Source organism: Neodiprion virginianus, chromosome 3 (assembly GCF_021901495.1).
Source record: "Neodiprion virginianus isolate iyNeoVirg1 chromosome 3, iyNeoVirg1.1, whole genome shotgun sequence".
NCBI lineage: Eukaryota > Metazoa > Arthropoda > Insecta > Hymenoptera > Diprionidae > Neodiprion > Neodiprion virginianus.
Window position 1 is genome coordinate 1,841,981 of NC_060879.1, and position 27,299 is coordinate 1,869,279.

The 27,299-nt window shown below is 37.2% G+C and overlaps 3 protein-coding genes across 7 annotated transcripts in view; all 3 read left to right on the top strand.

Moving 5' to 3' along the window:
* The window catches only part of LOC124300940 (uncharacterized), a 35,248-nt gene extending 29,293 nt beyond the window's left edge, over nucleotides 1-5,955 (top strand). The window contains exons 37-54 of the mRNA XM_046755445.1: nucleotides 130-325; nucleotides 413-721; nucleotides 862-1,103; nucleotides 1,207-1,288; nucleotides 1,446-1,881; nucleotides 2,348-2,609; nucleotides 2,741-2,828; nucleotides 2,967-3,043; nucleotides 3,141-3,272; nucleotides 3,357-3,497; nucleotides 3,668-3,865; nucleotides 3,936-4,132; nucleotides 4,215-4,297; nucleotides 4,382-4,596; nucleotides 4,897-5,025; nucleotides 5,116-5,270; nucleotides 5,349-5,484; nucleotides 5,601-5,955. Of these exons, the coding sequence (XP_046611401.1) occupies nucleotides 130-325; nucleotides 413-721; nucleotides 862-1,103; nucleotides 1,207-1,288; nucleotides 1,446-1,881; nucleotides 2,348-2,609; nucleotides 2,741-2,828; nucleotides 2,967-3,043; nucleotides 3,141-3,272; nucleotides 3,357-3,497; nucleotides 3,668-3,865; nucleotides 3,936-4,132; nucleotides 4,215-4,297; nucleotides 4,382-4,596; nucleotides 4,897-5,025; nucleotides 5,116-5,270; nucleotides 5,349-5,484; nucleotides 5,601-5,696 (3,174 nt within the window). The 3' untranslated portion in view covers nucleotides 5,697-5,955. The remainder of the gene's footprint in view (nucleotides 1-129; nucleotides 326-412; nucleotides 722-861; nucleotides 1,104-1,206; nucleotides 1,289-1,445; nucleotides 1,882-2,347; nucleotides 2,610-2,740; nucleotides 2,829-2,966; nucleotides 3,044-3,140; nucleotides 3,273-3,356; nucleotides 3,498-3,667; nucleotides 3,866-3,935; nucleotides 4,133-4,214; nucleotides 4,298-4,381; nucleotides 4,597-4,896; nucleotides 5,026-5,115; nucleotides 5,271-5,348; nucleotides 5,485-5,600) is intronic.
* Nucleotides 5,956-6,248: 293 nt separating this feature from the next.
* On the top strand, nucleotides 6,249-14,977 carry LOC124300847 (probable inactive tRNA-specific adenosine deaminase-like protein 3). 2 transcript variants are annotated; one of them, XR_006907345.1, is made up of 2 exons: nucleotides 6,249-6,711; nucleotides 12,491-14,977. XR_006907345.1 is itself a non-coding variant. In XM_046755273.1 (2 exons), exon 2 carries the CDS (start codon nucleotides 9,655-9,657, stop codon nucleotides 10,996-10,998), a length of 1,344 nt encoding a protein of 447 aa, XP_046611229.1. In that variant the 5' UTR covers nucleotides 6,249-6,711; nucleotides 9,568-9,654; the 3' UTR covers nucleotides 10,999-11,308. The 2 variants fall into 2 exon arrangements, 1 of the variants encoding a protein (XP_046611229.1); XM_046755273.1 differs by lacking the exon at nucleotides 12,491-14,977 and adding an exon at nucleotides 9,568-11,308.
* A 243-nt stretch (nucleotides 14,978-15,220) lies between these two features.
* Nucleotides 15,221-27,299, top strand: part of LOC124300846 (transcription factor CP2-like protein 1) — a 29,504-nt gene continuing 17,425 nt past the window's right edge. For 3 of the 4 annotated variants that reach the window (XR_006907344.1, XM_046755270.1, XM_046755271.1), the window contains exons 1-3: nucleotides 15,221-16,467; nucleotides 16,953-17,433; nucleotides 22,317-22,458. Coding sequence is in view for 3 of the 4 variants with exons in the window: in XM_046755270.1 (XP_046611226.1) it covers nucleotides 16,318-16,467; nucleotides 16,953-17,433; nucleotides 22,317-22,458 (773 nt within the window). In the remaining variant the exon portion in view is untranslated. Of the gene's footprint in view, nucleotides 16,468-16,952; nucleotides 17,434-21,150; nucleotides 21,343-22,316; nucleotides 22,459-27,299 lie in introns of those variants that run through there. The other variant, XM_046755272.1, reaches the window with a different exon arrangement.

Sequence of the window (27,299 nt, forward strand, 5' to 3'; positions counted from 1 at the left end):
TCTCAGTCAAAGTTGTAGTCTCTTTGCTCATCTTCAGCGCATCTCAGACGCTCTGAAAGTGGCAACATTCGAATCACGGAATAACCTACTGCACGTTTCTTATCAACCTCCTTATGTTTACGTAATCAGGTAAATGTACTGCTTGGTTGCTATGAAACCGGTCGCGAGACTCCTGAACAGCAGCCGATGAAACGAACCGTGAACCAGCCAAAAGCCTTCTTCGATGGCTTGCATCCCCACGCTTCGTACGTTGCAACCGTGTTCGCGTACAACGGAAGTGCAAAGGGACCACCAAAGCAGTATAACTTTCAAACGAATGAAACTCGTGGGTACCAAAAATTTGTGCATGTCTAACAAATTCGGCAGCATATGTAAAACCCTTCTTTTCAACAACTTATGCTGATTTGTACAGGGATACCTACGACAGTAGTTCACAACCTCCGAATTGAAGAAGGAGGAAGGTTTCTTCGGTGGGATTGGCCTGAGGATTGTACTACAATCACGAGCTATATCTATTGGACAAGAATAAAATTTGAATTTGTCGGTGACGTCATGCGGCGCTTAACACATTACCACGAAACGACCACTAGGAACCTCGACTTAAGCTCGATCGATTTGATTCCCGGTGTAAAGTACAATGTCCGTGCTTACGTGATAAGGTCTCAGAGTGGGATGGAAAATGATACGAACTATGTGAACCTCACCTGGACGACCCCACGTGGTGAGGACCGAGCGAATTTGAAACTCGGATGCCGTAGCCTTCTGCCAATGAAATTTACCGTCTCGAAAACTTACACGTCATTCGAACAGTTTGATAACTCTGCGCAACGCAAACTACATTAACGAGTTGGTATGTTCAAGGTGTGACAGAATTGGAAGCGTACGATGCCGACTGCGACAGAAGCACCATCTCCTTGCGATTTATTCCGTCAGTCCTTCTTTACGACCGAATCGAATCCTACGAAGTGTTCATCGCCGAAGGAAACGAGCTCCCCAAAAATATGACTTTTGGTAATACGAAAGAACAGATCTGTGATTTGTGGGATGATCACACATGCTTAAAAGATGTATCCCTACCTTCGAACGCTAAGGTCAACATAACGGTGCGTGCGTCGACACACGTAAAGACAAATTGCACTCAGTTAGAGTAAAATGCCCTTATCGATAGATTATCATTATTTGACGCTAAATACAATTCATTCACAGATTCACGCGACGGGCAAGAGGCTTGATCGATTTGATATCCGGAGTAATATCACCTTCTCGCTGGAAGAATCGTGCAAATCAAGTTAGTTTACGTAACCACGCGAAAGGATTATTTTCTGATTACATTAAAGTAGCCTCGTATGATTTCTGTAATGAAAACCAGTTTACCTATTCATAAGATAAAAGTTAACCGCGAGGTTAACAAATGTAATAAATTGAACCATCCTTCGTGTCCCCAGATCTCAGTTGGCGAGTGAATTTCACGGTGACGCAAGATCGCGGTAACGTGAGCCTGAAATGGAAGCAGCCGTTATCGAGTGGCGCGAAAATCACGCGATTCGCCGTCCGCGTTAGTCCTCTGGATCGACGTCAACTTGATAAATTAACCCACCAAATTCCCATTGTCAGGGAAATTTCTGTCGAGCCGAATCGCAAAGAGTACACCACGGAGTTCTACCTGTCAAAATCAGGGAGCTACAACATTTCCTTGGTAGCGTTCAATCAGCGCAACATAAGCAGTATGGAAAATGCAGTACAGTTGTTCATCTCGAAAAAAAATTCCTCGGATTTTCAAGCTGCTGTTCCTGAACGACGTCCTTGGAAACAATATTTACTTTACGTCATTATTTTTCCAATCATAGCGATTCTTCCGTTACTGCTGTTTGCTTATTACCGGTAAGCAAGTGCTTCATGCCAACATTTCCGTGGCAGTGTTTGATCAGCCCAATGTAATCAGCACGGCAGGTGTAATACAGATTTTAATCTCGGAAGACGACACCAAGCGTGGTCAACGGGGGTCGCGAAAAGAGTATATAGAGTTCATCAACAATCTGTGACTATTAGTGAATATTATTTCTCCGGCGACAATATCCAATATTTCACCCAAACAAAGAACTTGCTTTGCTGATTACGTTTTGAAATCACGTGTTCATACTGGACCATATCACGTTTAGCAGACGGATGCTGAACCTGCATACTTCCATAAAATGCGATGCAGCGAAGTCGAAAATTTTTCAAATCGAATAAGCGTTCAAACTATGTACCAACAAATTTAAAGCATCGTCATCTCTTAGACAAGTTCACCAAGTAACTGTGCCATTTGGGCTTCTTATTTGTAGAATAAATGAACTTAATTATACAGAAATCAGAAGAAACTCTCATCCGTGGACAACTGCGGTGAGTACATCGTACCGCCAATGAAAGAAACGACAAGTACGAATGTCTCGATGACTTTCCATAGTCTGGAGGAATCATCAGATCCGTCCGACATTTCAGAGAGAGATGATGTGATGCACGAGTACGCTGTACCGAGTGAGCTGCTTTCAAACTACATAAGCGTACCGCACTTCCAAGAGTACGCCAAATACATGGCTACCAGTGGAGGACTGCATTCGCAATTTACGGTAAGAAATTGGTATTATCAAAATGGTAGGCCTTGACTGCGTGAAACCGGATCATCATATTTCTCCGCATCTGCCAAATTTGTCGAAAAACTACACATCTGTTAACCTTCAATACGATTTCTGCACAACAGAAGCTTCCTAAGGGGACAACGAAAAGGTGCGAGTACGGAAAGTTACCTGAAAACATGCCAAAGAACAGATGCGTGAACCAAATACCATGTATGTAATGTCAATGCTGCTTGAACAGAGATTTAACGGTTTGAAGATGAATAACTGCATTTTCCGCAATGGATCAACTCTGAGTTTTTCAAAAAATCGTTAGGATTTCTTTCTTACTGCTTGTAATCACATTTACAGATGACGAGACGCGAGTTGTCCTCAACCGAATCCTCGAGGATCCTTACTCCGATTACATCAACGCCAGTCACATTCAGGTAAAAGCATTTCGACGTACCGTTGATTCTTAATAACGTGGTACAACCGCCGTAGCATGCGATATTTATTCACGAAAACTGGTATTCACCCGAACAGGGATACGGCAAGAGGGCCTACATCGCGGCACAGGGACCGATGCCGAATACGGTCAACGATTTCTGGAGAATGATTTGGCAAAACGATGTGAGGGTGATATGCATGCTGACGAACGTTGTGGAAGGCGATAAGGTAGAAAAGAAGATTCGGTTCAGAGATATTACAATCTCTTATTGAAATGAAGAGAATTCTCTGAAACTTCGTTAAACGTTGCAGAGGATGTGTGAGCAGTACTGGCCAGACGTGAGGACCAAGACAGAATACGGCGATGTCGTTGTTGCGAACATAGAGCACCAAGTGTACGCGAATTATACTTTCAGAACCTTCAACCTCATCCACGAAAGGAATACGCGAAAGGTAAGGCGATGAATTGAAATGGATTCGGGATTGTACGCCACTTTCCGTTCTTCCGCACTCCTCGTGCCTTTATCGTAGTGTTCGGTACAGTTGATCAATTTTCTTGCGATTTTTCCCGCGTACCGAGCATCGATCGAAGCGATCCCATTAATCTTCAACTCTTGTAACAGGTGACGCACCTTCACTACACGGGATGGCCGAGTCAGGGAGTGCCGAAAGACCCGCAACCCCTGGTCCAGTATTTGAAAAAACTGATGAAAACACCGCCCGGTAACGGACCAGTCCTGGTTCACTGCTCCACCGGAGACGGTCGCACTGGCGTTGTCATGTTGTGCGACATTTGCATCCGCGAAGCGGCCGTTGTGAACGTGAGTAATAAAATAATCCACGACAGCGTTGTAACTCTTCGGGAGCAATGAATCAAGACCGTTCTCGCAGATGATCGACGTAGCCGGGGTCACTCAACGGATGCGGAAGAGCCGCGCGATGATGGTGAGCACTCAGCAGCAATACAACCTGGCTCACGTCGTTCTTGCGGAAAGTATTTCGGAACCGTCGACGTCCGTGGAATGCAACGACGCCTTTTCGCGGCGTGTGGAGGAAATGAAAAAAAGGTTGCCGGCCGACGTGAAACGGTGAGCGAACTCGAAAGCTTTCGTGTCGATACACGTCGAGAAATTCGGCCGTTCCGTGATAAGATTGTACCTGTGTCCACAGGCTCGATGACTCCGAATGGCAGGAGCAGGCACTCTTCTTCGGCGATGAATCCGAACCTTCGACTTCTAACGAGTTGACGGCAGGTCGGAATATTTCAAATTAACAAATCATTCAAAGCCCTGCATGAGAATCATAGAGAATCTTGGTGATAACCTTACGAATTACAGAAAATCGAAAAGGGAACGAAAACGGCTTGTATTTGGAGTTGAAAAATCCGTGCAATTACACAAACGCAGTCAGCGTCGACGGCCTCGGTATGAAAAGGGAATACCTGGCATCCCCGTTACCTTCGCCCCTCACCCTCTCGGAATTCTGGCGTTTCATTATCGAGGATGGTGTGAAACTAGTTATCGTATTGCAGCCTGCAGATCCCAAGAACTCCGTGAGTAATACGCATAAATTTTACTGCGAGTGCTGTATTGACTTTTCAGACTGTCTTTTTCAAAGAGTCTGCCTAAATCTCAATGAAAAATAGAATAAGACGATCAAGTTTCAGCCTAGAAACAAGTAAAGTGACAACTTTGGTTCAGTTGTTTTGAATTTTCGCGTGAAAGGTCGACGAACGAATGATCTTGCATGTAATTCAGACATCAACAATACAGAATTCGAAGCAACGCAGCTTTCACCTAGGTCCAACCGATTCTTCGCTTCAATAATCGTACTACCAAAATGTGCTCAACAGATTCACTGCGACATAATACCCACTAAGATGACAGCCGGATTCGCTCCGGACATACGAGTGGAAACGAAAACGCGGTTCGTCGACCAATCTTACGTGAAACTCGAGCTCCTGGTAACCGACACGTTGGCGGTAAGTCCATAGACGACGAAATGTGGTAAATGACAAAACGAATGGATCCTTTTTTTCAAAAACCCGTCTTTTGACACCGTCTCCGTTCAGGAAGAATCGAGTCCTCGTGCCTTGACGATACTCACTTGCGTCGGCTGGGAAAGCGATGAAAACGAAAAGCCACCGGCACCCGCCACGTTGCTCTCGATTTGGAGAACGTCGGAAACTATCAAGCGCGACAAAGGGCAGACCTTGGTTCTCTGCCAGTGGGTAACGTTCGATCGATGCTCGACAGAGTCTTCCAAATTCTCTGACCTCCGCTAATTTCACGCCCCGCGTTTCAGAGACGGCATTACCGGCTGTGGCCTTTACCTGGCGATGAGTTTCCTCCTCCAACGAATGGCAGTCGAACGAGTATGCGACGTTATTTCCGCCGTTCGAACTGTTCGCAGGTCCAGACCTGAGTTTGTCCGATCCGACGTAAGTGTGATATAAAGCAACTACTCTGCGATAAGAACTTCAATTCAATTTCCGTAAAAACAATTCCAAACCGGAGTTCCATTTGATCCCTATACTATTCATGTTTTTACTTTCAGAAGGAATTCCAGTACTTGTACGACGCAGCGTTAGCCTACACAAAATATTTCGAATCCTACGCGAATTTCACTCAATTAATAATCCCTACAAAATAGTTTCAATTGTCACTCAAATTCAAACATCGACGAATCGTTTTCCAAACGTCTTCCGCATGTCGTCAACAATAATATAACCCCAACGTCTTTAACTGTTCGCTCCACGATGAACGTGACAATTCGTCGCTCAAATCCCATGAAAGTGACCCCATTTATTATACAATTATATATTTCTATTCAAACATCACACAATCCTCCATTCGTTCCAATATCCTAGTCGATGAAATTATTCCAAAATGTTTTCCAATCTTCAACTGTAATATCACACAGGCCACATGTATACCGTAATAAAATCCATATTCGTACGAACAAACTAATCAATCTACCCGCATTTGAAACCAAACTTTTACGCAAAACAATAAACACGTTAACTAATCTTAATCGCAATGCTATCGCAATTAAATAATGCCTCATCTCGAGTTAGCTCTGACTCGTCGGAATAGTTAGACGTCTTATCGACTATCGGTTTTCCCGTCAGAGTTCGCGGCACGTTGCAAACGTGCCAAGTTAGTCATAGCCCGTTTGCGCGTTGCGTGCCGGGAGACGACCATCTACCAGAGACTCGAATGACCCGTGTTTGAACGTTTTCGCGTTGAAACCACGTTAAAACAGTATCTCTCAGTCGATATAACCAAAGTACCTGGTGCGTTTCAGGTTGACGGTTTGACGGTGAAACGTTCATCTTCATCTCTGCAACACGTTTGCACATAATTCGGAAAATAATTATTCGTCACATGTGTGTTGATACATACATGTCCCTCTATCATTGAATATAATACGTATACAAGTACGTGTAAAAACTCAGCAACATACGCTCGTGCTCAATTACGCTAGCAACAGTAAAAGAATTGTAGAAAAAGAAATAATAATAACAATAGAAAAAAGAAGAAAAAGAAGAAGAAACAACAACAACAACAACAACAACACAACGACAACGCAAAGACAACCTCAAGACCGGACAAACAAATTGCAAGAAACTCGACTCGTGCAGGAAGGAAGTCAAAAACATTCAACAGTACGTGTTTTCATTTCAATTCTCTAGCCATAAAATAATATCCAACATCCCACTGACAACAATAATATAAACCCAACACGTTGCAAATAGATAAAAATTTCATCTTCGCACCTATAATTAATATGAATCCAATTTCTTGAAACGGTATTGTTTACAATAAGGTATACGTTGTGATACTGATAATTATTACAATGACCATGACGATAATGACGATGATGATGATGATGATCCATTTGCGTATAATCCGTTACAATAAACAAAAGCCGTTTATATCTGGATTATTGAACTCGGTAAATGCTAGATTGATTTTCGATTGTTAAACAAACAAACAATATTCATCTACAATCAGCAAAATTATGCATAAAAATCTATACAGTATAAAATCATCAGATTTCCGTCACAATTTCACATCGATTTCCCCAATTATTTTTTCATCCTGATACGATATAACCGACCAATTCACCCTAATTCACAATTATTCATACACACCAAACTTCCCGTATTATTAATTTTCCCATATATTTATTATCTCTTTTCTAAATCGAATCTCATACTGGATTATAGGAACATCGAACGCCAACGACCACAAAACCTACACATACTCATCTCGCATATGTTCGTGCGTAAAGCGATTGCGGTACACACAACATAACCAACTGCACGCAGTGTAACAAACTTGATCCCATTCGCCACGAGTTACGTAAGCTCGATAAATTCCCTACCCGTATAGGTATAGTACTAGACGGAGAGACGGCCATTACGCGACGCTTTATCACGTCATCCTCGCCACTTTTCCCGCCTATATTCAAACGCCACGGAGCAACAGTTGAACGAAGCGCGCGTTTCGTAAAAAAAAAAATTAACAAATTTTAATACTCCGTTAGATTTTTAACATTATTTTTTTTTTCTTTTTAAATACCTTAATGTAATCAACTCAGCGACAATACAATATGCAAGAATTAATACAACAACAACGATTACTTGCGTCGCGCTATCGCGCTATATGTTTCAAAATCGGAGCTTAAACGTATTATTACTATTATTATGATTATTATTAACGCGTCGTAAAAAACCAGAGAGAATGATTATATAGGCTTGGTCGTATATACGTGAAAACGAAACGTTCCGACTACAATCGTACATTGTTATCTCGTGATTACTGTCAGATTGTATAACGCAACTGATTCCAAGTGTGTATATAATATATATACAAAAGTTATATTATACGTGTGTATACGTATACCTATACATACAAAATCTCATGCTGAACTGATATAAACTACATCCGCGGTACGATGTAACCTATGTACTTACATACGTATGACAATTTGAAAATTGGGATGTAACATAACAATGTAACAATATATGTATACACACACGAACTTGAACTCTGCAGAAGATCATCGATGATGCGTGCTGCATTTTTGTCTGTTCCAATTTATTCGAATAAACGAATCAGCTGTGATAATGAACGATTTATTTATACGCGATAAAGAAATTTCAATCTAAATATCATGTACTCCCGCATATGTTCGACAAATAAAATACATATATAAATTATATGCCTTCATTTCGTCTCTGCGAAAAGAACGCGAGGGAAAGAAATGAATTTACTTTCACTTCAGCGAGTTTTTTTCCAAATTACTAACCATTCCTCTTCTTTTTTTCTCTTTTGTTTCGTATGCTAAAATCGAAGATTAATTCCAATAATCAGAATTGAATGAAGAGAGAGAAAAAAAGAAATGATCAAAAAGAAGCACCGAAAAAAAGACGTGCTCGAATTGTACAGCAAATTGAACGTTTCTTATGATTATCATTATTATTATCATATTTATTATCGTCGTTGTTGTTTTTTTCCGTGCGAGACAGCAAGACGCGCGTCTTTGTATCCAGAAGGCATATTATATATTCGCAGAACGTTGCGGGGGCTGGAAATCGTCTTTATTCGCGCGACGATTTGCGAGATGTTGCGATGCCTGCGAAGGGGCAAATTATAAATTGCTGTCAAGTCAGGCCATGGTCGTATCATTTGCGTTAGTTAAACGTAATTGCGCTCCACCTCGGTTAGACGATGCTCAAGAGCACAATATACGTACATTGTGCACATATGTCTATATATATGTGTGTGTGTGTGTGTATATATATATATATATATATATGTATGTATACCAACGCGTGCAGGCACTCTCAAGAATTATCACTACGTCCATTTTCTATGCATAACTATATCGATATAATAATTCCGATAAGCACAGCAGTTGCATTTCAATTTATCTTTTTCCTCCGCTATTCTAATAATAAAAATGTCTATTGTCAATGTATAGTATGATAGAGCGAGGTAAATATTTCTCAAAACCGCTCATAAACACATGATTTTTCATAAAATTCTACAATAGAATAATTCGGTTCTATTCTACTTGCAAGTTTATTCGTCTCGAGAGAAATGTTATTATTCGTTACTTCTACGAAATTGTAAAAATAATTTCATGTTGCCGTAGTGATTACACAGAATTAAATAAAAATCTCCTCAATTTTGATAAAATCAGTGATTTATATATTCTTCGTAAAAGTAATGAGTGATTTTTTTCAATCATCAATTATTCTCCCTTCTAAAATGGTCAGGTAATAATTGCTTTCTCAAGTCGAAGAAAACTAAATTTCCTCGTCGAATCAATCAAGAATTAAAATTAATTAATTCTTCATTCTCAATGTATCAATTGACAATTTCACGCCTGAATAAATAAATTCAACGCATTTTTTATTCAAGACAAGAAAAGAAGAACAAACGAACAAACAAAAAAATGCCACAAATGTCATCATCCGCAATACGTAAAAGTGAATTGAAGATATTTTCAGGGAAATATCGGATGCAAGAAGATCGTCATCATCGTCATCATCATCATCATCATCATCGTCGTCGTCGTCATTATCATCATCGTTGGTATGACGTCGCGGGAGCCAAAATCAGCAAAAACGAACAACGACGATCAGGATCATCACCATCAGCACCATCAACATCGTTACAAATCATCGTCAAGCTCATTAACGAGTCCAACGAAAAAGCGTAATCGTTCTTGGCGACCGCAAGCGGTACTGGGACTATCGTTAACCGAAGAAATACCCCTAGAAACTGTCTACGTAGGAATATTAAAAGACAAACGTACAACGTCGAAAGCAATAAAGCAAATATCGTCGTCATCGCCTGGTTTCGGTCATTTGAAACGTTGCAACGGTTTCCGTCTACTTTTGGAACCAGTGCATGTAAAACCTTCCCAACTCCATCACACGACATTAAACGTCAAGAATTTAACAGAGACCCATTCAATTGGCAAAGTGTTGGAGAACAAGGTTAAAAACCAACCAGAAACCGTGACCAAAGATGCTGAAAAACCCCCTTCTTCAATAACGGAAGAAAATCGAAACACGACCCGATCGCCAACCGTTATGCGAAACGATTTGCAATCAAAGGGTTTCGACGTGTCGTTACTGGAGGAAAATTTCGAGATTATCAAAGTCCCCGCTAGAGCTGCGCGAACGCGACGTCAGGCCGAAGTTTGCAGTAAAATATGGCCGTTAAATTTCCACCCAGATCCAGGAACCGAGGCTATAATATCCGGTGAAATATTCAACGATTACCAACTGAGTCGAATGGAACTTTTAATGCTGGCCGCGATTGAAGCGGCCCGTCGATCCTCGGTCGGTAATACCGACTGCGCCGGAAGCGCGTTGATCGTCGATCCGTTGACCGGAGAATCGGTGGCTCTGGCAGCCGCCCGTATAAACGAGCATCCGCTCTGGCACGCGGCCATGTTGGCGATTGACCTGGTGGCTAAAAGCCAGGGCGGCGGTGCCTGGATTGGAAGAAAATCTTCTTCGATAGCTGAGGATTCGGTAAGAGAAGAAGACGGCGGCGCCACCGGCGGCAAGCGGAAATTCGACCGCAGCGCCTCGACGGCATATCGGTATCCCCCGGAGCTCGATGACGTTAAACTACCTGCCGCGGAGCCGCTTCAACCGGAAGCCGATAAAACAGGACCCTACCTTTGCACAAATTACTGGATATTCATGGTCCGCGAACCTTGCGCTCTTTGCGCGATGGCCCTCCTCCACTCGAGGGCAGCGAAAATATTTTATGGTGTCAAGGCCGAGGGTCACGGGGTACTAGGGAGCAAGGCTATGCTTCACACGACGAACGGGCTTAATCATCGTTATCAAGTTTGGTCCGGTATTTTGGAAAACGAATGCCGTCAAGTTTGCGCCGATATTGAAAAACGTTCCGTCAAATGACGATTGACCGTTGTTATAGTGATTGTTATTATTGTTACTATTATCATTATTATCATCATTTCACCTGCATAATTATACATATGAATACACGCGTACGTGATCAAGATGTGATCTGTTTAATTGTTGCTGCCTAATCATTATGCATTTACCTGATACAATTATTTAACGATCGTTGTTAGTATTATTATTATCATTTTTTTATCAATCTTCTTCTGCCTACCTAAATATAATACTATACGCCATGCTATTGTCCTTGTTAAATGTATATTGCGAGATTAATTAACTGGACAATTAAATGTTTCTAAGAAAATTTCCTCACGCCTTGTTTATGAACAATATATATACGTACACATCTATATACACCCAACATTCCCACAAGCATAATAATATTCAATCGTATAATAGAAACGACAGAAATACCTCTTTAATTGTCACGCAAATATCTTGTTAATTCTCACGTATAAACCTGCCTAAAGTTGATGTTAAGATTTCGTCATTTTTCTCAACGTTCCCTCAATCCAAGAACTCGGTCGAACATTTAATAGCATTTCGTTAATTTCCTCCTCAACAAAGTGTAAAAAAGTATAAATTCACATCATATTTTCAATAACGCGCGTAAACTAATTTTGCGACACAAACAAAAAAAACAACGCCGTCTCGTGTATTTTTAAGGGCTTGTTAATTCTTTTTTTTTTTCACCGCGATCACATTTCTTACCAACAATAATCGCGAAACGTGTGAATATGTTGAATAACCTCAACAATCAATAATAACGCAAAATAAGTTTTGATTTGTGTTTCAATCCCCCATTTTTCCACACATCGTATTTCCTTCGCTTTTTATTTCTAATTTTCAACGTAGTTTTTCGTTTCCATTACACTCACACATTCTCTCTCTCCGACGTTCGCATTCGTCTGATTCTTCTTGCCACGCTGGGGAGCATTTTGGCATATTTATAAGGAGTACAGAAGAGTGGTTAGCGTTCCGTAATCACTGACCCGTCGAATTGACATCAATCTGCAAAATATTTAACGTACCCGCCATGCGGCACGCAACGTCCCATACGTTTCATACGACTATAGCCATCGCATCGTCTGCCCGCGTATGCGGCAAAGAGAATAAGCAATAACGATCTCGTGGAATTTTTCAAAATCATTATACGCTCTTAGTAAAAAAAAAAAAAAAAAAAAAAAAAAACCCAAAACTAAGCAAATAATAATCATAATAAACGACACACCCTATGTTCGAAAAAACGTTCTCCATCGATTTCTATGTTCTCTATAAATACGTCAATTCTCATTACTCCCTCACTTTTCCTAGAAAGTAAAAAATCTATGAACTGCTCCAATTAACAATAAAATATAATTAATAATTCTTAATTAGAGTTATATTAAATTTTATTGTCCTCGTATCGTTTTTATTCTCACATTTAATCACCCAAAATTTCTTTCTTTTTTTTTTCTTTTTTTTTTCCCCCCCTCTTATGTTTCAGCGTGCACATTGCGTCGTTAAGGGAGCACAATCAAAGGACAAGAAGAAGAAGACGAAGAGAAGAAGGAAAAAACGTAAGAAAGAACAGAACAATTGCTACCGTCGTCGTGAAACAAAGAGAATCAGTAGTGACTCGTCCCATCTTAGTGAGACTGTACACAAGACGAGATTTCAAGATTGCATTTTTTTTTCTCCTCACTTCGCTTCTCGTGAAGGAGAAAAAGACGTAAAAAAAACACAATAATAATAGTAATAAGAATAAAAATTCGCACAAATTTATAAAGAGACTGGGTTGTATAAACGACAAATGGATAAAAAAAAATCGTCGCTAATTTAGAGAGATAAGTTATCTCTGCAGTGTAATAACGCGTATTATTATACCTTCGCATACATACATATATATATAATACATATATAAGTTTCTGTGTCATTCGTTGATTGACAAACGTGCGGCTCGCTACTCGTCTCGCTGATGTGAAAAAGGAAAGGAAAAAAAAAAAGAATAGATAAACCAAAATCGAGGAAGTACGATAAAGTGGCAAACAAAATTTGATCAAAGAGTAAAAGAAAAAGGAGAAGTTTCTAATAAAAAAAAAAAAAAAATTAATAAATAAAACGACAATATTTTCTCAATCGACGTAAAAATCCGCGAGTTCCTCGAATATTTTCAATATTGTTGTCACACGCGCGAGTGCAATTAAATTCACGTTAAAAACATTTTTGAACGCATGAAAAAAAAAAAAAAAAAAAATTAGCGTCGTAACAAATTAATACATACACGCATATATACATATGCATACATACACGTATAATATTGTAATAAATACAAATTAGACACGTCTTATTTCTCGTCTCGCTGTGCTGCCATCGTCATCGTCGTCGTCGTCGTCGTCCGTCGTTTTAGGCATTAACGCTAAGTGATATAAATTGAAAAAATAAGAGTCAGATAGCAAGCAAGCGTAGCAAACTCCGTGAGCCGTCGCCGCGGATTGGATTTTCGAAAGGAGTTGCCCGATTGGACGAGCCGTCGAAAGGAGAATAACGCCGATTGGTCGACGGTAAAAGTAGCCGATGCTGCGCGGCAAGAGATTCCCGAGCGACTCTCTCATCATATTCCGTCTCTGATCTAGTACATCGTCGTCGTCCTCCTCCTCCTTTTGCATCGTCGTGTTGCCGGTTTACACACAGAGAGAGAAAGAAAGAGAGAGAGAAAGAGAGAGGGAGAAAGAGAGAACGAGAAAGATTAACTTGTATTAAATAGTTGTTGTAAAAAGTAAATTTTGAAAAAAAAAAAAAAAAAAAAAACTTCCACGTATTATTTCGGGATTGAAATTCGTTTCACGCACGCACGACGTTAAGAGACGTCGAGTAAGGAGAGAATGTAACAACGATTGGAAATAAATCGGATAGGATCGAAGGATAAAAATAAAAGAAAGAAAAAACCCGACTCGTGTGAAGAGGCGATGAAGAAGTGAATATCACTTTGGAAATATAAACATATTTATATCTATTTAAATAAATTAAATATTTAGCCGTTCTTTTATTCATTCCGTTCGGTTTGCCTGGCAAAGTGCGACCGCGAAGCGTGGAGCAAAAATTTCACCGTCAGAATTCAGAGGGAATTTATAAACAGCAGGAAAAAAGGCTGAAAAGCGCGTTGTGCAATCCGCGTTCTAGCTGAAAAACTAAATTCATCATTTTCCAATCGCCATGGAGCTGAAAATTTTGAAAATGTGGTGACAGGAGAAAGGCGAAGGCCTCAAGTGATCCAGACACTCTCTTGTGTGTGAGCCATATAGTAAATCGTATATATACTTATGCATATGTAGATAATTTTGCCAAAATAGATACAGCGTGTAATCCCTGCCTTGATAAAGTATCCAGACGATAATTGTTAAACAAGTGAAAACGCAAAGATCGAAAAAAGAAGGAGATTGAAAAAATAGAAAAACCCAGCGGAAAAAAAAAACAATTGAGAGAGGAGAGAGATAAATAGAGAAGTAGAAAATTTTTCGCAAGTTTTCGAGGAAAAGCTCGATCGTCGGGAAACCGTAACGAGAAGACGAAATCCTGCCCGGAAATAAAGAAGAGGAGAACAACGTCGTACACGCTAAAAGGAGTGAACGTATAACGGAAGAATATTTGAAAAAAAAAACAAAACGAAACAACACGGATAAAACTTTTTTTTTTCATGCCTTTGGGGAAAAGTAAAAAAATAAATTAACATTCACATCAATAGCATAAGAGTGAAATTATATTCAACTGTAGTGAATAACGACAATAATTATTATTATTATTATTACCCTATCGCCGAAATCGAAAGGTTTGAATACGTTTATAATTAATTGTGATAAAACGCGAACCGGATAAAAACATAAAAAAAGAAATCAATTTTTCAAGAACAGTGAAGAATAGACGAACTTATAAAAAACCTAAAAACTAGAAGTGTTTTTAAGAAAAAAACCAGACTCGTCGAAAGAAAAAAAGGGAAAATACTAGGTCAGATAAGTAAATCGGTATTGATAATATTGATATCAACAACAACTCGAATTTCTAGCATGAAAATGCGAAGAAGCCTGGGTGTTGCGATGGTTTTCGAGGACGTGTTCAGCGTTTTTGCCCGTTTCCTGGCCTCGACATCGCGGGGCTGCGCACTGCTAGAAACCCACCGTCAACGCGAAACAACGGGTATCAAAAAGTTGTACAACAGTTTCTTCGTAATGTTCTAAGGACGTTTTGCGAAATCAAAGGTTAGAAGAAATAAAAAAAAAAAGAAAATAGATAGCAGCAAAAGAAGAAGAAGAAGAAAAAGAAGAAGAAATAGAAGAAGAAAAAGAAATTGTAGCGCGAAACACACTAACTCACAAATAGTCACGTCATACACACGCAAACATACACAAGCAGAAACAATAAAGTTCATACTGCGCGTAGGTAGAAAAAAAAAGATCCTTTATAGAAAGAAACCCGAGTACATATTGGTGTAGAAGAGAAAGATAAGGAGAAAGAAGATAAAAGAAAGAAGTAGAGCCTTAGAGCGTGCGGAATAATTTTAAAGCGCAGGCTGCTTATTTAGTGGAAAAAAAAAACAAAGTAAAGCTGAAACTAGTAATAACAAAAAGAGACAAAGTAAAAGCGTGTATAGAATTGATCGATAGAGAGAAAGATTTCCATACGGCAAGGAGAAGATAAAATCGAATATCAAGCGACGTCGGCGATAGATGAAAAAATACCGAGCAAGAATTGCTTGAAAATAAAAAAAAAAGAAAAGAAAAAACAAAACAAAAAAAAAAAACAATCCTCAATTTACGCGACCATTGAAAAGTATGAAAATTTTCCATAATTTATTAATACGATATTAAAAAGCGATACAAAGAGGAAGAATAGAAAACCGTACGTAATCATCACAAATCTAAAATTTTGTTAAAAAAATTGTTAAACCCTGATGAAAAAGCGTTGTAAAAAATTTAAATTCCCACCGAAACTAATCAATTTCACAAACCGTTCACCAAAAATCGCTTGACCGTTTGAATAATTTTTTGAAAAAACGTCGCAAAGTGCTTATAGTTTTAAAAATTTATTTTTCCTCGTCGTTTCTCCCCGTCTCGTTCTTCAACTTGCAACAAGAAATAAGGAAGAGAGACAAGTGAGAGAGAGAGAGAGAGAGAGAGAGAGAGAGTGAGAGAGAGTGGGAAATAAAACATCAAAGATTCGTTGAAAAAAATTCGAAAGAATTAGTAAATCCGCAGAGCGTCAAGAGAAGGGGGGGGACAGGGAAAAAAAAAAAAAAAAACAAACGAATCGGGAAAAACGAAACGCCAAATCATTCGAATGGAGTTACACCTGATTCTGGACGGTGGCGTTGGTACACTTAACGACGAGATGTGGCTCGAAAATTCATCATCGCCACCGTACGACGAAGATCATGATCTACAATCACCGAATCACGAAAGTATAGCCGGAACGATCACCGTACAGCAGGTAATAGAAAAAAAAAATAATTAAAAAAAAATAAATAAAAAATACCTCTTGATATCAAATTCAATCAAAAACAACGTTCAAGTCGTATAGATTTCCAAATTATTTTACATTCACAATTTAAGGACACGTAGCACCCATACCGACCGAGCAAACTCACATCTTCTTCTTCCTCTATTAAATAAACAAATGATCGGAAAGGTGTTCAAATTTCAATGGTTCGTCGCTCTGCATCAATTATTATAATTTACGTAACTATTATAAACAGCTATTAAACGTAAAAATTTTAACCCTTTCCGTTCATATGTTATAAAGGGTGAGTTTACTCGGTCGGTAAGGGTAGGACTGTTACGTGACCTTAATATTCTTTACACCATTATACGCGTCACAATGTTGCAAAAAAACATCAATTTCAATGATAATTCGTAAGCAACGAATTGATAATCATCTTTTCATTATCTAATCATTTTATTTTTCCCACCGTACAGACGGGACTTCAACGATCTAATGGTTACAACAGTCCGGCTATGATAAATTGGGAGGATAAAACCGAATCGCCAAGTTATTCACCAATTCCATCCGAACAAACAGTATCAGCAACAGTGACAGCAGCCGGGGTCGCAACATCGTCGTCGTCGTCGTCGTCGTCGTCGTCATCGTCAGCATCGTCATCATCACCGACGGCGGATCCAACCGCCGGATCCGGATTGATAATAATTCGTTCGAGCAGTTCGTCGCCCCGTGAATTTCATCAACAATCTGGACCGTTGCAACAACAACAGCGGCACGTGAATAACGACAACAACGTATCCTCCCACCCAAACAGCAACAACAACAACAACAATCGTAATCATCATCATCATCAGAGACAACAGATCGTACTGCAAGAAAATTCATTGAAACGTCGTTCGGTCGATAACATTCAACAAATCGGTGAACATATCGAACATAAATTGGTAAAAAAAGACAGTAAGTATTATCAATGTATAATACAAATACTTTTACTCTCATCTCCCTTCTTTATTCACCATCTGTTATAATTGATCACTCTCTCTCTCCCTCTTCAACTTTCGAAAAATATGCATCACGATTGTGAAAAAAAAAAAAAAAAAAACTTTCTCATATATATAATTCAACCGAAGTATAATCACGCTCATCCATCGATCTTCGACAATTGTTATACGGTATTATTTTAACAACGAATAGAAACCCTGACGATAAATAAATATGCAATATTATAATAATAATAATAATAATAATAATAATAATAATAATAATAAATGATGCGCAATAGTCAGAATAGCGTCGTCGTAACATACACTTATACGTGTATATATATATATATATATATTATAGGTATGCAGTGTACTAACAACACGCGGAGGTCAATCGACAATTTCCTGATCATGACTAACAATGAGCGCCACACGATATATGTATACACATATGTATGCATATATCTGCGGGTGCGTCTCTCTCTCTCTCTCTCTCTCTAATGTACCAATGCATGCACGTTATACGCAAAAAGCCATAACGTACAATGTAGAGTATGCATATATATATATACATACATACATACATACATACATACATACATACATACATACATACATACATACATACATACATACATACATCCTAGTCTTTTAAACCCACGCGATCTATGTCGCATTTTGCTACTTGCTATTTGCCGTTGATGCTACTGCTGGATAACTGATGTACCAATATGTACTCAAATATTATACGCAATGCAAGCATAGTAGTAGAAATTTTCAACTGCTAAAAAAAAAGATTCGCGAATCAATTTGTGAATCTCAAAAAATTCATACATATGTATATATATATATATATATACATATACGTGCGTATAAGCGTGCAATATTGGAATGTATGGAAGAATGGGTGATGACTCGACGTAGGAAGCAACTTAGCATCTAAGAAATTAAGCAAGTTGTCAAGTAAGTGTAAGTAATGAACGTAAGAGACGCGTACGCGTGTATAAACGCGTTGCACAAGTCGTACGTAGGTATAATCTGTAAAGTAGACGTGACCAACGTTGTACAAAAGAAGACGAGTCAGTCCCTGAAATTGCCGACTTCCTTTCGACTCGCAGGCACGCGTTTAACGATCAAACACTCTCGGTCCTCTTACGCATATCCGGCAACTCGTACGTGAACATTTACGTTGACACGAGCACACGAATCTTTGCGTATTTATGTATTTACGTAGTTGCATATCCTTTAACGTCAAATTATTAATCTCAAATACCTGTGTAATGACATTTTACATTGTTTTCTATTTTTATTTATTTATTTGTTTTTTTTTTCTACACGTGACAAGATTTTCGAAAAAAATGAAATCCAAACATAAGATAAATGTAAATTCCACGCGCAGTTAAAAAACAAAAGGTGATAAAACGAGAACTAAAAATTTGCCAACATTTTTTTCAAACTCTGCGCAATGTTCAGAAATTTCGCGAATTATATTTTATTACATATAATTATACACACAGCTGTTTGAATACTTGTAAAAATTTGCAGACACTTGTCATTTCGATAGTTTGCAAAGAATTTTTCCCCCACGCAAGAACGTGTAACGCAGTGACGCATCAAGCATCGTCGTCGTCATTTTTATACATACCTACGTATATTATAAATTGTCAACGAGATCATTAATCTTACTGTTCAATAATTAACCGACAACTCACTGGCATTGCAACAGCAAAAGCAACGCCTGTTTATTGTGTATGGTAGTCGATTAAATTATTAAATCGACGTCGAGAGAGGGATTGAAAGAGATTGAAGGGCGGGGGGGGGGGGGGGAGGGGGGGAAGAGACATCGACGTCTACCTACTTCCCACGATCATTTGTGTATAATAAATCTGTGTAAAATGCCAATCAGGGATAACAGAAACGGAAAATAAAAAAAAATCCGAAACCTAAACGATTGAAAAAATATAAAAATTCAATACGTATTCAGATAAAAGTATAATTATGTATTACATTCCGTTTAAACCGTAGTAAATATTTTTCTTTATTTTTTTGTCGTTTTATTTTCACGCCCGTTGAAGTTGCAAAATAAATTAAAATAAAAACAGTATCGATGTTGCTGAATTGAGAGACAGCAATTTGCTTCGCAAAAAGTAACTAGGACGACAATCTTGTAGCGGATGTTATAATTTCGCTCGTAATTAATATATGTACATCGATTTTGCGAATACAATGTATTTTTCAATCAGGGTATAAAGTGTACAAGAAAATAATCTTTCACTGAGTTTTAGATTTTATTCAACTACAGGTTTGATTTTCACTGTTCCCAAAAACACCAAAAAAAAAGAAAAACACAATTTTCGAAAGAATGATCCTGATCGATAGGCATTAAATTTTTTCTCACGAATTCTTCGTTAAGAAACGAAAATTTTGTGATACAACGATAGAAGTGAACGAGCTTTTCGTTTCGAAGCTAAAGGCGAAACAAATAATTAAAAAGATATATGCAATAAAAATCAGACCCGTGATCAAAAAAATTTCAAACTCTGCAAAAGATTAGACTATTGCGTACCAAGAAGGTAAAACAAACTTTTTTTTTTTTTCTTTATTAATATTTTACCGAGTTGACTTTCGTGTGTACGCCGGTAAAATCAAACTCGGGAATAACGCGATGTACTCTTATTTTTATTCAGCGTTACGTTGTTCGATATTCTTAAGAGTAAAAGAAACGCAATAATATCTTGATACAAAATAAGAAAAAAGATTTCTTAAACTGTCAATGATTAGTAGCCATTCTATTCGGTGACAATTCACCTTTCGTCATCTGATTTTCTCTTTTAAAAATTACATTTCAGAGTTCGTTATTTTCTTTTTTTTTTTCTTTTTGCAGCTCCCGCAGAAGAAAATAAAAACGCGAAAATCGTGCATGCCTTGCGAAATGTATATTTTTTTTTTACACACTCCGCACCATACTTAAAAATAAATAAAATCGCCGATGGGGTGAGGGGGTCATACTTGGGTCGGTTTGGCGTCGGAATGCCTCAAATATATATATATGTGTGTGTGTGTTTGCGTATACAATCAAGTGTACGAAAGTAATTTATAAGATAGAAACGTTATAACCGGATGATTTGACATTTGAACCCTATAATACAACAACGTGCAAGTTTTTAGACGCCATTACTGATCCACGTGGTTGCGATGTTAAGCGGGTAGTGATAAGACCATGTATAACTGTGGCCGAGAGAACTTCGAAGCTCAAAGATTATTAAATCTTATACATTCGTGTATTCGAGTAGCCGCATCCCAGTTTTCTCAATTATTGTTATTTCACACTCAGCTGTACGTAGAACGACAGCCGCGACAAAGCGCCGTTATAGTCAAATAATCTGAAAATTGATTAACTTTACGCAGGATTCGTGAAAGTGACTCGTCGTTAAGGGTGAAAAGAATCGCGATTTATCATTTTCATTCGTCGATAATTTTTCACAATTTATCACTAGAACGAAACAAAAAAGACTTGGAAAAAAAATAAACCAGAATTAAAAAAAAAAAATTGAAAATAACCCACTTAATATCTGATTCGATCTTCTTTGAAATTATAAATATAATAATAATAATAATAATAATAATAATAATAATAATTTAATTAAAATGAAATGGTCAGACGTTCAGGAGAGATCGAAATCCACCGCGGCACCGTTTGTAATAAATCGAAATTATCATACGAACGAATTAACGTCAAATTACACATCATCGTCGTCTTCTTCAGCAGCCGCATTTCTTTACCAAAATTCCACCGTTAGTAGCAACGTTCTCGCAGCAGGGAAACACAGACAAAATACCACAACAATGTCCAGTTATCATCAATCGTTTTACAATTTTCAAGGTAAAAACCATCAAACGATCAAAAAAAAAAGAAAAAACGTAAAGAATAAAAGGAAAAAAATATATCATACAATCAAAAACAATATGGTATAATATTGAAAAAGAAAAAAGAAAAAGAAAAAAGAAAAAGAAAAGAAAACACTGATGTACGTAAATAAAAACACTTTAAATTTTTTTCAAAACTTTGAATAATCACGTTGGAATTTGATTATTTTTTTTTTCAATTTTTTCTTTTTCTTTATATCAAACGCCAATTAAGCTTTTATAAATATACCATTAGCGAAAATCAGTAAAACTGTGAATGAAATGAGCCGCGATATGAATGTATAAGAAGTAAACAACAAGTAAAACTCGGTCGATTCCTCGGAAATTCTTTATCATCGTTAAAACGACTCGTCAAATCGTCAATCTATCCGGGTTATCATTTCTCTGATTTGAATTAGTATTTCACAAATTTTTTCCCATACACAATACACACATATATGTATATATATATATAGATATCATACCTAGTTGTACGAATTTTCTTCTTTTTCAGACTTTTCATTTTTTTTTTCTTCTCTATAAACTAATGCCACGTACTATTGTAATAACAATAATTATCATTATTATCATTATTACCATTGTTTCCTCAATTGGTACAATAACCAAGCAGCCAACCGATTGCATATTTATTTCACATTATACATGCCTACATATGCATATTATATTTATCTCCTATACGCGTGTAGATGTAAATGAAACGATGAATACGTCGATGCTGGATATCTGTAATTATATTATTTTATACGACATGCGAATATAAATAATTCAACACTTTATCAACGCATTATATCGCTCTTATTATTTATATTATTACTCGATCCGGCCGGAGAAGTAAAATTTTTTAATTGAAAATATAAAATATACGCTCTCCCTGAATTATACATCTGTTCGACTTCGTACAACTGTTAATAAAAATTCATTAATTTTCAGCCTCGCTGAGCAACGACTCGAGACAGGGATGGTCGACGCAGGTCGAAGATCTCGCCGAGCATCTAGCCGCCGATTTCGATGGTTCGCTTTCGGTTTTAGCGGCATCGGATTTGGCCACCGCGGTAGCATCGTACAACATGGGGTGCGTTGAGATTTCGGGTTTTTTTTCCTTTCTTTTTCTTATCAGCAATCTTTTCAACCCTTTGATTCAAGCATTATTGCGCTGCGTCAACTTTCAAAACAAGATAGTATTCCACGCTTTTCTGGATCAGTGATAACGAATTTGAAATCAGATTTCAATAATTCAATATGACGGATCCAATATGGTGGGTAAAAATTTCGGATTTGATCGAATCCGGTGAAAAAAGTTTATGCAAGAGTTTTCGAGGTCGCTGATTGGATTCGCTATGCTGAATTTTCAAAATCTGATTTCAGATTCGTAATCAGTGACCCCGGAAAACCCTGGGCAGAGTTTTTTTTCTCTGGATTCGATCGAATTTGAACTTATCGTCCGCCATGTTGGATCCGCCATCTCGGTACTTTTATAAATTTGATTTCAAGACTCGTAATCAGCGATCCCAGACACGTATAATTAGTGTAAAACATGTATATTACGCGCAGAGGGGTAACTTTATCGTAAATGAATTATCCCTTCAATTTTCACCATGTTTTTTTCAATCAATCTGTTTCAAACAAAAAATATCAAAAAACCGCAAAGAAATATATTTTCAAAATTCTCTGAGTGTAATAAAGATGGTTATAAAATAGGCGGTAAGGATACTTTTGCCACTATGACTCAATGGGTTAAACAAAGATTAAAAAGCGCGAGTGAAGCTTGTCTAATCGATACTAATAATTTGAATCGTATTAAAAAAACTGAGTTTCATTTCGTAAACACCTGACAATTTTTTTCACCAATTAATTCGTACACTTCTGCCAATGAAGATGAGAAACAGCTCATTTTATTACAGTTAATATGTAATCAGATTATCGTCTATAAATTATTTTAAGGATTGTGAACACGGGTGTTTTTGTTTTTTTTTTCTTCTTTCAACCAATTTACTTTACAAGTTTGAGACAAAAAATTCGTCTGAAAAAATTTCTACAAATATTTCTTTTTCCCCCATCCGCGTTTAAATATGTATTAAAATTTAAGATAAACGTGACCACTACGGGTCAGGTAAAGGTTAAAAGTATGCTCGTTAACAATAACGCGGATAATTTTCAGGATCCGTATCTTTCAAGCAAGAAAAATGTTTTACACAAAAATCGTCAATTTTCAATCCTTAAGTCCCGATTAACTTTTCAAATTTAATCTTGAAGTAAAACTTTTCCAAAATTTACCGACACCAAAAACCTAGCATTCCGTTTGAAAAATCAATGCTGCTTTCAAAATAACCTTCCAAGATGAGATTCAAGGTTAATAATCAAATATCACCGTCGAATCCCTTGTTATAAAAATTGCCCCAACATTTAACCTCTGTAATCTTTTTACTTTTTTTTTTTTTTTTCTCTTTTTTTCAATCTCCTCTTCTTTCACCCAACCACGCGACACTTCCACGTGTATAATTTCCATACTTTTTCATCACCCCGTATACGTACAACCAGTGCGTGTATAGGTATAAGTAACAAAGTAACAGCAGCGTGCCCATAAAACCGGTTAAAACCGGATCTAACCGTAACTTTGCGTCTCGTAGATGATACACGCGTGTGTAAATGCTACGCTTGCTCCCGTGCGGGACGCGATTAAGCACCTATACGCAAAGTGCCGACTGCAACGCGTAATTAGGTGGGGGGGGGGGGACTAAAAATTGGCAAGATTGTCGCGAATAGTCGATGGGACGGGGGTGGGGAGAATATCACTCGTATAACACAGGGAACGAATGGTGGGAGAGAACAAAACTGTGCCAGCGCGAAAACTTGTATATTTATTATATTCGCGTAGGCGTATCGAGCAAAAGCAGCGTGCGTAAAAATCTTTCGCGACGCGACACGTACATTATACCTACACGAGCACGCATACGTAAAATTTGTCACGTGTGACAGTCGAGCTTCGTCAAGTTTTACACACGATTAACCAGTTGTTCTCATAATTCGTTAATGTTTCATCGTTTATTGCGATTAATAATTTAACGTTTAAAAATAATAGGAACAATAATAATTACATTAATGATAATGGGGGGGGGGGGGGGGGGGGGACCCCGCAATTATACAGAGCGGTGTACAGAAATGTATATGTATACGTAACACGTGTGTGAAACACATCATGTAACGAAGGCACGTGTGACACTTGCTTGCCTGTTATTAATACATGTAATATGAACAAGCGAGGTTTACGATAGGCCAATTATTGACTCGGTGGTTAATTTTTTCCGAATAATAAAAAAGAAACTATGAAAACAAGCAGAAATTACAAAAAAAAAAAAAATTATTGAAGCAAGATGAATGTTGAAAAAAGAAGAACAAAAACTGTGACTCTATATTAATAATAATACGGATAACAATAATGATTGGTTTCATCTCGATCTTTGGTGACGATTAACGAGTGTAGAAAAGTGTGATTGAGTAAAATTGATATTTTATTTCATTTTTTTTTTTTTATTTAATTAAACTGTAACAAATTTATTTAAAAATATACCAACGTTGAGTGCATCGAATGATGTAATTATTGTTACGGTAGAAGGATGATCGAGGGTAAAAATCGGTAAGAAATGATGAAAGATACCGTAGGTTAGGCGAATGGAAATCATCCTCAATCGTACGATATTTCACTCGATTAATCACGGTGTGAATATTATTCGAAATGATTTCGTACCTAATCTCCAAATTTCACACTGATTGTCGAAATCGGTAATATTGATGAAAAATTTTTTAACATTGGTAATCATTGATAATAATTCGAAATCATTTAAGATTACAAAATTATCTTTGTGATCTTAAGAAATCGTACATGTATGTCATATCATATCTTAGAAATCATGAGAAATCACTCGGTCAAAGTATAATTTATCCGTCAAAAAACGCCTCCCAATCACTCTGTAAAATTTTAATTATCACGAGATATTGTAATCACGGTTTTCACTTTTTTCTCACAAGTTAAACATCCCTTGGTTTAGACCAGTTTGAAGAAGTTTGGGTAATGAATGTATGATAACAGTTGAAACCACCTGTCACGTTGCATTCTACAGTGAATGGACAACGATCGAGATTTAAAATTGTCGTTTGAATTTAAAAAACAAAAAAAAAAAAACAAAAACAGAGCATAATAACGATTAAAAATTATAACCGAATGAAAAAACAAACTGAAACGAAAAGTAAAACAATTTTTTTTTCCTTTCTCTTTTGAAATAAGGCTTAAATAGTACATGGAAACAATTTTTCGATATCTTTGAATTTTGCACGTAACCGCGTAACAGGTGTATTCTCACATGATGTATAAACAATGAGCTGTTTAATTTACAGAATGACGTATTTTTGTTTCTTTTTTTTTTCTTTTTTTTTGTCGCCGTTATCGTTTTCAATTTCATCCTTGTGGCTATTTTCAACTCCACAACATCGCCGTAGATTGCACGATATAGCTGTACGCATGTGGGACGAACAAATTGCATTTGTAATCCGCCCGGTTAATTGTCTCGGTAAATGTGCATGCGAGGTCGAGTATGTGATTCTAGTTAATAAATATAAGCACCTACATGCATCACGATGCGCAAGTGAAGCGGTAATATTTACGCAAATAAAATACGATAATTCCTACGTATAAATTGTATACCCATACATGTATAATAGACTGTATCATAAAAGTTTCAAAAGTTATTTAAGGATCTAACGCTATTTAAGGAAGAAGTGATAGTCGGACTTTTTGTAATACAGTCTAATATACATGTATAGGTAAGAATCGTTTGATCGAGTCAATTTTACCGCGCTTATTAAATACACCTAATTGGTCCAATTATACATATTATACATCAGCAGCATTCTCCATTATCATCCGACTTACTTCAGAATCATAGTATAATTGTATCAGTTATTATACACGCGTTTAATTCAAAATTTTTAATTTATATCGTACAATTACGAAAAGACAAAAATCCAGAATCCCTTAAAAATCTACGATTATGTATTATTATTATTATTTACTTATTTTTTTAATTTAATTTTAATTTTTTTTTTTCCAACTCTCACCTGGATGAAAACAAAAGCTCGCTAAACGTTTTTATAAACGCGAAAATTATGAATAAGGTAAAAAAAAATTTGCGTACTTCGGCACATGTGTGGTGATACGTTTTATTTATTTTTTTTTTTTTTTTTTTGTGTAGTTGGTATGACGACTCCGAAAATTCCCCGCATTCGTCGTGTAAATGAAAGAGTCATTTAAAATGTGAAAAATTAACCCAGCTTCTCCATTCGACGGTTATACATATACATAAATGTTATTAATAGAATAACACAACTGTGCAAACATCGAATTTTTAATTATATCGTACAGCTGCTTTTTACATTATATATATATATATATATATATATATATATATATATGTATATAGGTTTTACGACAATTTTGTTTTCAATATTTGTCACAAATTTTTTGACTTGTACATTTAAAAAAAAGAAAGTAAAAAAATGAGCTAAGCAAGAAACACCTTAAGAATCGCCCGCCTACCGTGCCAGTAACATTTTCCCAAAGTTGGCTACGCCTAGCCTGTAAACTAAGATTAGTTACGATTGTCGAGCGGAGTCTTTTCAGGAGAACCTCTCGATATATACATATAGACATGTACATACGTAACAAACGTAAATTATCACCCGCAATATTAATATCGTAGTAAACAGATGAGTAAATTATAAATAGATTAACAGTCATTCACCGAGGTTCAAAAGTGGGGAAGTTAATTTTACGATAACATATTTTACCTCTTCTTCTTTCACTCTACACACATATATATATATGTGTGTATATATATACACGTAATACATACCACGCGT

What these genes read in the sequence shown, in the direction of transcription:
- LOC124300847 (XM_046755273.1), top strand. Translation starts at nt 9,655, where the DNA reads ATGACGTCGCGGGAGCCAAAATCAGCAAAAACGAACAACGACGATCAG.